At 45.8% G+C, this 11863-nt stretch overlaps 1 protein-coding gene across 1 annotated transcript; it reads right to left on the bottom strand.

Annotated features, from left to right (window-relative positions):
• Positions 1-31: 31 nt before the first annotated feature.
• On the bottom strand, positions 32-11809 carry snx22 (sorting nexin 22). Its single transcript, XM_048972206.1, has 7 exons — positions 8190-11809; positions 2696-2779; positions 2253-2357; positions 1988-2082; positions 1676-1708; positions 1187-1254; positions 32-939 (listed from the first exon to the last, which is right to left on the bottom strand). The coding sequence occupies exons 1-7, from the start codon at positions 8250-8252 to the stop codon at positions 713-715; spliced, it is 675 nt and encodes a 224-aa protein (XP_048828163.1). The 5' UTR covers positions 8253-11809; the 3' UTR covers positions 32-712.
• Positions 11810-11863: the final 54 nt, after the last annotated feature.

Here is an 11863-nt window from a genome sequence, read left to right on the forward strand (position 1 = left end):
TGACGAAGGAAAACAGGCCTAAAGTGAGGGAGCTTGTTGCCGTAGTGTTATTGTTGATCAGATATCTGGAAACAGTACAGGAAAGATCTTCTTAATGTGCATTTTCATTACTTTTTCTTGCAATGTCCCATGGAGGATTAAGGAATATTGGTATTTACATAAGATTTATGAAAGGGGGGGGGGGAGAACAGCCAATATTTAAATGGGGCACTGAAATTCCTATGCATTGGTTTGTTTATACTATTTCACTCCAGGAAATATCGTCACAAACTACTGCCAAGTCACACTACATCACACAAACTTTGACGGTACCATGAAAATCGAGACAAGTAGGCCTTACAGAACCCCCTCAATGTTACACTATAACTTCATTTAAGTGTAGTTGAAAGTGCACCCTTAGGTTACCATGATAGCTGTCAGGATGAATGTCTCCTTGAAATGACTAAGTGGAAAATTTTAATGCAACCTTACGTTCCTTGTAACTTAAGCCTGTTAAAAGCCCAGGGGGTTCAACTGACGTAAAATGCAGATTCTGCAGCTGCACGCATGCATCTGCAAACACAAACGCACTCTTAAAAACCTGCACACTGGTTATAGTTCCTCAGCTTCTGGAAACTGATCCTATCCTTGTAAAATATCACACCTCCTATTACCGTGTGACTTTTCTGGGTCAGCTCCATGTAGCTATGCAAATACACCACAGGTGGCATCCTCAATGCGAGTCCAAGGTGGTCATGAGCTCTGCAGGACCACGTGCTGCATTCCGGATGCTTCCATGACCCACTTCAAGTCCTGCGGACCTCGAGCTTTTGGCTAGACCTCCCTTGCTGGGGCTCCATGGCTTTGCGAGATGTGGTTCGGGAGGAGGCATGAAGCTCACACGGACGTCCCTGGGATACAGTCCCTGCAGGACGCCATCCACGACGACATCAGGGAGATCTGAAAACCACAGTTCTCCGTCATTCCCCAAAAGCTCATATTGAGTGTCATTCACACCTATTCACTTATACTCAATGCGACACAGAACTTGGAAATTAGATTACAATTTTGATTAGTTTTCGTGCAGAACAATTTTCCGGTAAATGTAGAGAAACGCAAGGCTGCGTATTAATAATTTTCTCCACTCCACATATCTGTAGAGTGACGGGACACAAGGCCAGCCAGGGTAAACTCGCAGGAAGCCTACCTGACGTGGATTCCAGCATGTAGGGGTCCTTAAAGAAGCCCAGGACACGCTGATGCAACAGCTGACAGCTGAGAGAGAGAGAGAGAGAGAGAGAGAGAGAGGCAGAATGTCCGTAAGGTAGTATCTTTGGGGAGTGAAAAAAAAAATAGGGGCGAAACATCACAATGTCAAACAGTATTACACTATAGCACACCAAGGTCAGACATGACACAAGATTCCCATGATGCCTCAGTCTCAGAATCAATCCCATCAGCATCAAAGTCAGACGTCTGTGTGTGACCCTACGTGATTCGTTTCAGTGACCAATAACTAAGAAAATCTCACGTCACCCCATTCAGGGTTACGTGACCCATAAACATAGGTTTGTAATTTTCAGCCCATCCATTGTTACAAATATCAGGGTTTGATACGATGACCGTATGACAGACAAAATCTCACAGGTGCAAAGATTAAATTAGAGAAGAAATTAATACAAGGATATAGACTTACTTATAAGATTCAGGATGGGAGGCATCCAGACACCTAAAATATAGAATGACAATAATTAATTACATCAGTTCCTCATCCTACAGCAGTTAATGGCATTCAACCACTAAGTAAAGTACCAACTTGACAGAAATCATAACCTGAGCACTAAGTATTGTAATTAGTTCATGAGTGGTTGTGAAGATGAGTGACAAAAATGTACTTGGGCCAACAAATGTTAATTAGATAGACTATGTGCCTGGTATAAAGTAGAATAATTTTAAAATGTAAATAAGACTTGATGCGTGTTTGAGGTTAAACTGTATAAATACATACTCAGAACTAGACATCTTGTTCACAGAATGGAAATGTTTGAGCTGCAGAAAGTCAAGCATCTCCTGGGGAACCTCTTCATTCTCAGAGAGAACCATCTGAAAAGCAGGCAGACCAAGTTAAAATTTCAGAATTATTTTTAGCTCCTGAGTCAAAGGCCTCGGTGAACACAGTACAGAGTTTCAAATGGTTTTCTGAGGGACGACTTCAGCATCTGCAATGCCGTCGAGTTTCCCGAGGAGTTAATTGCTCCATTCCAAGGTCACACCTTCACATATTCCTCGAGCTCCTGCCTCCTCTGCTCCAGGGGCTTCTGACGGAAGTGAGGGCTGCGTTTGTTGGGAAACTCTGGAGTCTGGAGGATCTTCTTCAGCTGAAAGAGGAAGAGGAAGCCTGTGTTGAAGGTCCCCATAAAGAGGCTAAGTGGTTTTCACAGCAGTACAATGGACAGCAGAACCATAAACGCGACCATGCATACATGCAGTGCCTCAGATATTAATTCATTAAAGAGACCAGCATCTATTTATGTTAAATATCTGAGTATAACAGTATATCGGGTAGCTATAGTGATATATAAGCTATGCAATCATTGTCTCTCATCCAAAAATGCAGCTAACATTTTATCTGTATAATCAGATTAAAAGTAGGTATCAGGATAAAAATTTATATACAAGAAATAGTGTTGTGGGGCAGTAGTTGAAGTAATCTCACCTTCTTGTGGAGGTTCAGGAATTCTCTATGACGCTTAAGCACAAAATGTTTCCTTCCATTGAACAGTATCTCCACTCTGAAAAACTATAGCAGAGTAACGTATGTGGATTAATCACAAGAGATAAACGCCGATCTGCAGGAGAGCGTCAACTTTGTTTGAGTAACCCGGGAAACACGAAGCACAGCAAACCCTAGCGTCTTAAGACACACAAAAAGCGTTTTCAGCTCCATCTAGTGTTCATCTAGGTACAATACACAGCACATTTATTTAAAATGTACTTTTCTCAAGAATATTTAAATGTAATGGATTTATATATCACGCTTAGAAAAACACTTAATACACGTAATAAAATTCAATAAGTTATTATATTTAAACGTTCGAGGCATTTGCACTTACATTAATCTGCTTTCAAATAGGTCTCTGCTGCCACCTGCTGGTGTTCGGTCGAATCGCATAAGCAGCAGAGAGACTGAGGGGTCTGTGCTGTCAGAATGACCTCTGCTGGTCAGACTGTGTAACCAGCGGCTGCCGCTGACTTACTACCATGCTCTCCAGTCAGATGGCGTTTCACCCTTGAGTTTAATCCAAGGGTATACATTTGGGTATAGCAATAGTAACATGTCCCTACCAAATAAGGTGGGGGGGTACCGTCTGTGTTTAGGGGGATGGGGATTTAGGGGCTGATTTGGTCCCTACAAGTGTTCAAACCGAATCCTATTCTCTTTGTTTAATTTTTCCTCCAATGTGCAAGCAGAAAATCAGATTCCATGCTATTGGTCTTTTGAATTTTGACAAAGACCGCAAACAGTAGACATGCAAGTACAAACCATTTGTGATTAACGGGACATGAGCCGATTTTTCTGCTTATCTGACATAAGATTCAGCTGAATGACTGCGGCAGATATAATATTGGGGCAGTCCAAATAGCTTTCAGTAAACCCCACCCCGTCCTGTTTGAACAGGACGAGTACACCCTGCTGAGCTATTGAAGCCACAATGACCTATTACAATTGCACTTTGGGATCAAGCTTCACGCAGATAGTGGAGAAAAGGTGGGTGTGGCCTTTGGGTTGGACCCTCCGTCGAGGCTTTAACCTTCACAGGAGATCTGGGGCGGCAGAGGCGCAGCCATAATATTTCGAACCCTCTCATCCGTTAGCTATCGAAGCTCAGCTTCAGGTCAGGGACATTGGTGATGCAAATGCAAAAAACATATATTATTACCATTTACTCCCTCAGTATGTTTCACCCAGATCATTTAGCCTCATCCTTAATTATCAGAGATACCGATTATAATGTTAAACAGAATTGTGACCTCGCACCTCTGGGATCATGGGCCCATTCCCTCCTTGGCTCTGTGGCACACTCTCCCAGTGTTTACATTGCTGAGGTGTTTGCATTGGCGGGTCTGAGCATGACTGAGTGTGTGGCCCTGAAGGACAGTCTGCAAGCTGGTAGCAACCGTGCTCAAGAAGAAGTGGCCCTTAGATAATGCATGAATGCAGATCAGCCTAAAGCAGGCGAACGACGGCGCTGGTTTTATCTCTTCAGTTCCGGTATTCAGCAGCTTCTTGGCGGCTTCCGTGTGCCGGGGCACCTCACCTCCCCCTGTCCGCACCCTGAGATACACGGTACCCAGCAAGTGTCAGCAGCGCTGCACTCTCTCTCCCCAGCCAGGTCCTGTGTCCAGACTGAGCCTCTTTGTGTCCATCATTGCGAAACCACTCACATCCCTCTGGTATGTCGTCAACCCCCCCCTGACCTGAGGAAGTGGCTGGCTTTCTCGATTCTGCCAGCCACAGGACCACAACACATAGGACTGGCTGGCCACTGGGGGCGGTGGGGGGGGGGGTACTATGCCTACAAGACGTGAGATTCCCAAACATCAGCCTGCCTTTACTACGGGTTTCCAAAATTAGTTCAATTTTCTGAGCGTGTATTTTCATTTACCAAAACGTGCTTGAGAAATATTTGTGCCCTTGAGAGGTAAAGTGGGCTATCCCACATGTCAGTCAAAAATGAGTTTAGTGTCCAATATTAATTATCGAGGGTCTATCTGTCTTAAATATACCGAGATCTGTGCTACCTATGATATATATCAATTGTAGGGTATAGGCACACTGATTTTTTGAAAAAAAATTCTTTTCTTACTTTGGAGCTCATTTTCTCAAAACTTTGTTTTTGTGGGACAGCCCACTTTACCTTTACCTTAGCTGTCAGGCAGAATTTGGAAAAAAAAAAAATAAAGACCGTTTTATGGGAACAGTTACAACGGAACCTGAAAATATGGGCTGGAATTTTTTGGAAACTGAAACCCGAAAGCGCTATTACCTCCACAAAAAACAGGAATCTGAAAAGGTTAAACAAAGACAGGGGGTTTGCTATCTGCCTCACTGATCTATCTGGGAAGAAGTTAAGTGTCGATTATACACAGATATTCACATTCGCAGCAGAATTCTCCTTTCAAACAAACTCACAAACAGGCCGTGTTGTTTCCAAGGGCAAAAAAACAGTTCCGCATGACCCCAACAACCCGAATCCGTCTTCCTGATCGTTTACCAGGTTCGTAACAGAGCAAGGTCATGACATTTCATTAACTGGAGGGTGGGGGGGGGGGGCAGAGGGGTCCAGATCCTCCCAGGGACAGAGCGGACTGTGCTCAGGAAATTTGCAAAGAAGCTGAAAACAACCCACACAGGTCCTTTCCTATTTTTACATCTCCAGGACATGGCCGTGTGTGAATGAAATGTGAATTTGATGCGTCTCCTCCTGGGTTCCTCCGTAAGTCCCTCGTCAGCTAGTTAGCTTTTCCTGCTAGTTGAAGGAGACGTTTCTTCGGGAATTTTGAAAGGAAAACAACTACAGCCACTAACAGCTAGTACTTCTGCCACCTTGGACGCACTGAACACTAAGCTTTCAGTTCACTCAAGTCACTTTGCATAAAGAATATCTGTCAAAAGATTAAATTAACTGGAATTCAATTAGCTGTTCTCTGAATGGTGCCAGGGAAGACAAATCTCTCCTTGTCAATCCAATCGAAATCCTGCTGAGATACAGGGGTAGGGAGTCCAGGAACCGGAGAGAAATATTTCAAATGCTGACACCTGAAATGAAGACTTACAATGGCAGGATGCCATGCTTGTTTACAGACGGAGCATCATCTGCTTTTCATTAAGCTCCTTCGGGTGACACCATGCAACGAAGGGCATGTGATCAATGCATCTAGGAGCCAATAGGTGGACTTAATGTTCAAATCCCCCCCCCCCCCCACCCAGTCTGTGGTTGGGTCTAAGACTGGGTAGAAGCATCAGTGATCCCCATTCAAGACACAGCACTTGGAGCAGAGTCATGTTTGAGACCATCGCCTCTTTGTTCTTGGCTGGATGGGGGGGGGGGGCATGGGCCAAAGTTGGGAGTCAGGGGGGCATTCATGAATACACTACCCCCCCACTCCACCCATCCACATGCGCGCACGCGCACACACACACACACACACACCCACACACACACACACACACCATTGTGTGAGAAAAGAAGCAGACTCCTCATTTTGAAACTCTGAACCCCACCCCCCTTCCCAGTCTCCATGTGAAGTAAATAAGCCCCCCCAACGGTGAACACACAAGGCTCCATTTAACACCCACTACTATTACAGTAAATAACACCCAGACTCCAATTGACAGCAATCTAATGCTGGTTTCATTTAGCATGCAGTGCACATATGCAGCAAGCCCTGGTCCCGTGCAGTCCACACATGCAAAGTGCATCTCTGGCATCTCCGTTGCAAAAGGAAATGCCTTGGGCACCCTCAACCTAGTCAATGCATCAGCGTGCCAAACCTCTCCCTTAAGAAGATGCTGGCTGACTGATCAGAACTGTACGCCTGGGAGAATTAAAGGTAAAGGTGCATTTTCTGCATTAAGAAAATGTGCTTTAAGCCTCCGCAGGATACAACCAGTGATCTCTGACCCTGTGCACACAAAAACATCTCTGTGCACTTTGAGCTGCAGCGGAGTTACTGTCCCAGGGTCGGAGATGCCAGAGCGTCAGTGACTTTGCTATAATTACCCAGGGTCCCCCCTGCATGATTTAAGCGGGAGGAACTGCATTTTGTCTGTGAGGAAGCAAAACAAAACTGAACACAAAAAGACCAGAAACAAAAGAGGAAACGAGGCCATCCGAAGCAAAAGTATGGCTTTTGGATTCTGTCTGTGCAAAACTACGGAGCAGGACCCACCGGAGTCGCATTCCTGCCCCAGCTGTCCGAGGGGGTCCCACCCAGTGCAGGGATTGATATTTGCATGAGACACACACATGCTGAAGCAGATGCACACACACACACACACACACACACACACACACACACACACACACATGCTGACAACTACAAGCTTTAGAAGGATTGTCCAAGATTCCAAAATCAAAACTAGTGTGGTCCAGTTTCAGCAACAGGCCTGGAGATGGGGGGGGCAGGCTTAGTTACAGGAAGTGAGGGACATTGCAGCCCCCTCCTTCACCATGGCATGAGCCCTCCTACTAATCAGCAACAATTGGCACCTATAGCAGACCCCCCCCCCCACCCTAGTGAGTGTGGAGAACAGTTTGAGATGGAGAGAAATTATGAAGGGGACGGGGGGCGTCGGGTGCGATGAATGGGGGAAGGGTAGAATGAAAGTGCAGGTGCTTGGAAGTGGGCCCTCTGGAGATTTGGTGGGTGGGGGGGGGGGTGGGGTATTGCTTTGAAAGTTGGTGGCATAAGTCACCGAGCATCTGTGAAGCTGTTCAGTAATGGTAACTGAAGTCTCCCCCTTTTTGGATGCTTAAAAAGCTAGTTGATTTCTCAAATGAAACACATAGGACCATTTACCCTATTCCTTCATGTTACCCCCCTTTTCCTGGTTTCTTTCCTTCAGGTGTCATGCATAAAGTGATAATGCACTACCAGGCGAAAAGGGATAATGAACTACCAGATTGGACGGGATGCGCTAAAGAGACTTATAGAGAGTCTTCACCAGCTCCGCAATCCGTGACCATTCCTGCTTTACATGTGCCAATTCAAATAATAGTCCCAATATTTCCAGCATATTTACAACTATCCACAACAAACTAATCGGTCTTTGTCGAGCGCAGTAATGAACTCTTTAAAAATCACGATCATTTACATTTAACACAAAATCATACCCGGAATAGGTACCGAATTATTAAGTGAAACTTTCTTCGTGTACATTAAACTATAACCGAACGGTATCACTGACATATAAAGAAACAGAATAGGAAGGCGCCATGTAAAGTCGCATAAATGAATGACAAAGACAGGTCACCTGGTTAAAACCGGCGACCTTTAGGTAGGAAGCAGGTCCCGGCGTCTTTGTCACCATGCTTATGCTGGCGATCGCACTTTTGCGCAGTTTTCCGGAGCTACACCGTCCCTTTATCTGCCAAGGATCTGAAAGAAGATTCGCACATGGACCGAGCGCCGGCGGCTCAGCTCACCTTCTGTAACTTTCCCGAATCGTCCGCTTTCCTCTCCAGCGCCGGGATGCACACCTCGATCATGGTGGCAGCCGGGGACCGCTTCGCCTGTGGGACCGGGCTGCGCTCGGCTGAACTTGGATCAGAGCCGCTTTGATGATCGACGCTTCACCTCCCTGTCTGCCCGATATTGCCCCCCCGCACCCTTTGTAGCTCGGTGCCTCGGCACGGTTCCTCTTTGAAACTTTCCTCTTGTTGCGCAAAAACGTTACAAATATATCCAGCCAGGAGAAAGGACGCGGCAGCTTTCTAAGGGTTTCTCCTCCCAGGCTTCACATGTTACGCCTGGAGAAGGACGGTCCTGCCCGAGGCACGCCCCAGATCGCCCGCTGCATCCTCACGCAATCCTGCGTCCGCGCCGCCGGTTACGATCAAGGGGGGGGAAAAACAGCACAATAAACTTCCTTCGTTTGCTTTAGAAGCCGAGTTCAAGTTGTCAAGAGCCGGGACACAATTATGGAAATAACAAAACGCTTAAAAAGCAACAGAAACACTATAGGATTTGTAAATCGGACGGAGACAGGTAGGTTAGGTTGATCATAATCTCGGAAATGGCAGAGCTAATATTTTGAGAAATATAATGAAACAAAGATGAGATATCATATGTGTAAATAAAAAAGTTAGAAAACACCCTGTTGGTGGATGTACTTGCCTACATGACCTGTTGAACCCAATGAAAAGGACAACCTACCAGATTAATGAATGACCATAGGACTTTTGTATGCAGTATGAGCAACTCGGGTCAGCTGGTCATTGGGGAGGATTTAGGTAAATATTTCACTGCGGCCAATTTATACAGCTGGGTATATTGGCGAAAACTAAATTCAGGATAAACCTTTTGGTGCAGCCGCTTTTGGCTATGACCCTCTCCCTGTGTCACTGGGCTACCTGTTATAAGGGGAACCATGATAAAGAAATGTGAGCCAACCTCCCTTCAGCGTTTTTCAAGCCTTCCATACCTCAGGAGAAACACTGCTGCAGACCACGCTTAGGTAGGGGTCGATTATTTGTTCTCTAGAAGCCATTGGGTTCGGCCTGGACAAACAACAGCTGCCCCGGTCCTGTCAAACCCGGGGTGGGTGAGGTGGCACCAGTCTCTGCCCCTCTGGGCTGTGTGACAGCATGACTCTGAGGATCTGACATACCAGGCAGGCTGACAGCTGGGTTTAAAAATAGCATCTCATAGCCGTGAAATTAAGCGGCCAAAACGAACAATGACAGATGATCCCATATACTGAGCATTTCAATAAGGAACATACTAACAGTTTTCCTAGAAATCGCAGTATCTCCTCTCATCTGTGAAACAGAACGGGGTGGGGCGGGAGGATTGCAGACAATCACATGACCTGTATGCTCACGTCAGGTCTCACTGCCAGGTCTCAGCCAGGACAGGCTTGGTCTGTCTGTAATGCCTGAGTGGTGGCATCTGCCTCCAGAAGGCAGCCAGCGGATCGGCAGCGGTAAGTGGATTGTCTTTTAACCAGCCCTCTGGCAAGAAGATATAGAGGAACCAGTTTCGTACTGAGAACTGGCTGCTCATGTGTAAAAATCACACCAGCATCAGAATCTCACTTAAAATATGGATGGATGGAGAAAATCTGCATCACTACTGGATCATTCTGGATAGAAGCTTCCTCATATAAAGCTGGGAGGTGGCAGAGTTACAGCAGACCCACTGGATACCGCCCTAGACTCCCCTACCGCACTGACCCAGTTGGTCCGATTCTCAGACTCCATTAAAAGCCTGCGTAAGTGGGAAGTCTGCTGGATCAAGCAGGACCAACAGTGTTCATTCCCAAGTGCCTCTTAAAAACTTAGCGACTTCTTACCTGTAGTTTGATGTTTTTAGGCGTTTCGCTGGTTATCTGACTGTATTTCAATGAAGCTGAAGTGCAGTCAACCAGCAACTCACATCCTATTGCGTATCGTCCCACCGTACTTATGTCCTACAACAGCCTTAACAAAAATTATCGATAAACATGAGAAGCAGACGACATGGACATTAGTGTACATATTTTAACACGTAAATGTAAATAAAAACACATTTTTCACCACAAGCGTTTGACTCCTCCCCATTATCATTTGATACTCTCTCTCACAGTGAGAGAGTCTATTGTGAGGATCAGGTGTGGGCAACTGAAGATATAACTAGATCAGAATAATAACCAGCCTGGCGCCACCTGGCTGTCATATGCACCATCTGAGGACGGAGGCCGCATGATGCCAAACTGGTGAAATATGCCTCTGCACTGGTGACACCTTAAAGAGCTTGGAGGATAGAGAGCTTCTAGCTCATCTCAGTTTCTACCATCAGCAGACACTTGGATCACTGATAATCGCAGGGGATATACAGCACAGGTATAGAGGCTCAGACTTCCTAACTGCCCCTGATGGATCTTCACTGAGACGGAGACCTCTTCCTAGCTTTTGATTAGGCGGCTGGGAGATCTTTTTAGTTACGTCCATTAATGATAAATCAGAACGATGCCTAAACAAGTTGCAGTCCTGAAGGTTACTCATGTTGCCCAGACACATGAAGGATAAATCTCCAGCGAACGACATATTTATTGGATGCGGGCCTTGACAGACATTCCTGCACCGTACAACCTGTGTTGTGTAAGGATTGCGAAACACAACACACCTTCCAACTGCCAGAACCTTGTTCTGACACGACCGCTTCTCTGAAGAAGGATAACCACTAATGTCATGGAGACAGAACTCATGCATCAGGTCATTCGCCGCTTTCTCCTTCAGGGCCAGATTCCACAGCAAGAGCAACCACACCTGGGAAGATGAGACAACTCCGGTCCCCGTGTTTTGGAGTTCACGATCGGTGCTTATGGGCTGCACTGAATGCACAGAACGGTGACTTTGGGGGAAGCCTACTGTCACCACCCCCCCCCCCAGGACGCTGCTGCAGAAAAGGCATCGATTCTGGGAACAGTTCAAAGAACAGCAGTCATACAAGGATTGCTCTGTTCCTCAAAGCAGAGTTCGGGGCCTGACGCAGAAGCAGTCACAACGCCGTTCCTTCCACATGGGCGCCAAACATGACGAGATATACAGAACCACGTGATCAGGTGAAACAAAATGAGAAGAGGAATGCAACAAAACCGCTGTCACCAGCAAGGCTCCGTTGTACGGCTCACACTAATTTTATCCATTTAGACAGGGGATTGCTTCTGCTAGCCCCATACGCTGGTATTTCACCACCACCACAAACATCCATTTCGGGGCATGAGGTTTAGGGGCCCCCAGTTAACCAGGAAAAGTGACTTGGAGGGCCCCGTGGGCCCTCCACAATATAGGTGAAGATGGAAGAGTACTTTTAATAAAGTGTTTCAACTTGTTTAGGATACAAAGCCCTACTTAGACCAACAGAAACCCCTGTTGCCAAGTAACCATGGAAGTTTTGTTTTTCTAGGCAGTATACAATAGCTCTGAATATGCTAAACGACCAATCCATGTTACAAGTGGAGGTGACAGATATTTTAAATGACTTGGAGACAATCTGGTTAATTTCTGTGTACAAGGCAGTGAAAATCAGAACAAGCAAAAAAAAAAAAAAAAAATTCACAAGGTTTTTTTTAAAAAAAGAGGATGTCTCATTTCACAGATAAGCAAAATTGTGACAT

The sequence above is a fragment of the Brienomyrus brachyistius genome, chromosome 13 (genome assembly GCF_023856365.1).
Source record: "Brienomyrus brachyistius isolate T26 chromosome 13, BBRACH_0.4, whole genome shotgun sequence".
In the NCBI taxonomy this organism is placed as follows: domain Eukaryota; kingdom Metazoa; phylum Chordata; class Actinopteri; order Osteoglossiformes; family Mormyridae; genus Brienomyrus; species Brienomyrus brachyistius.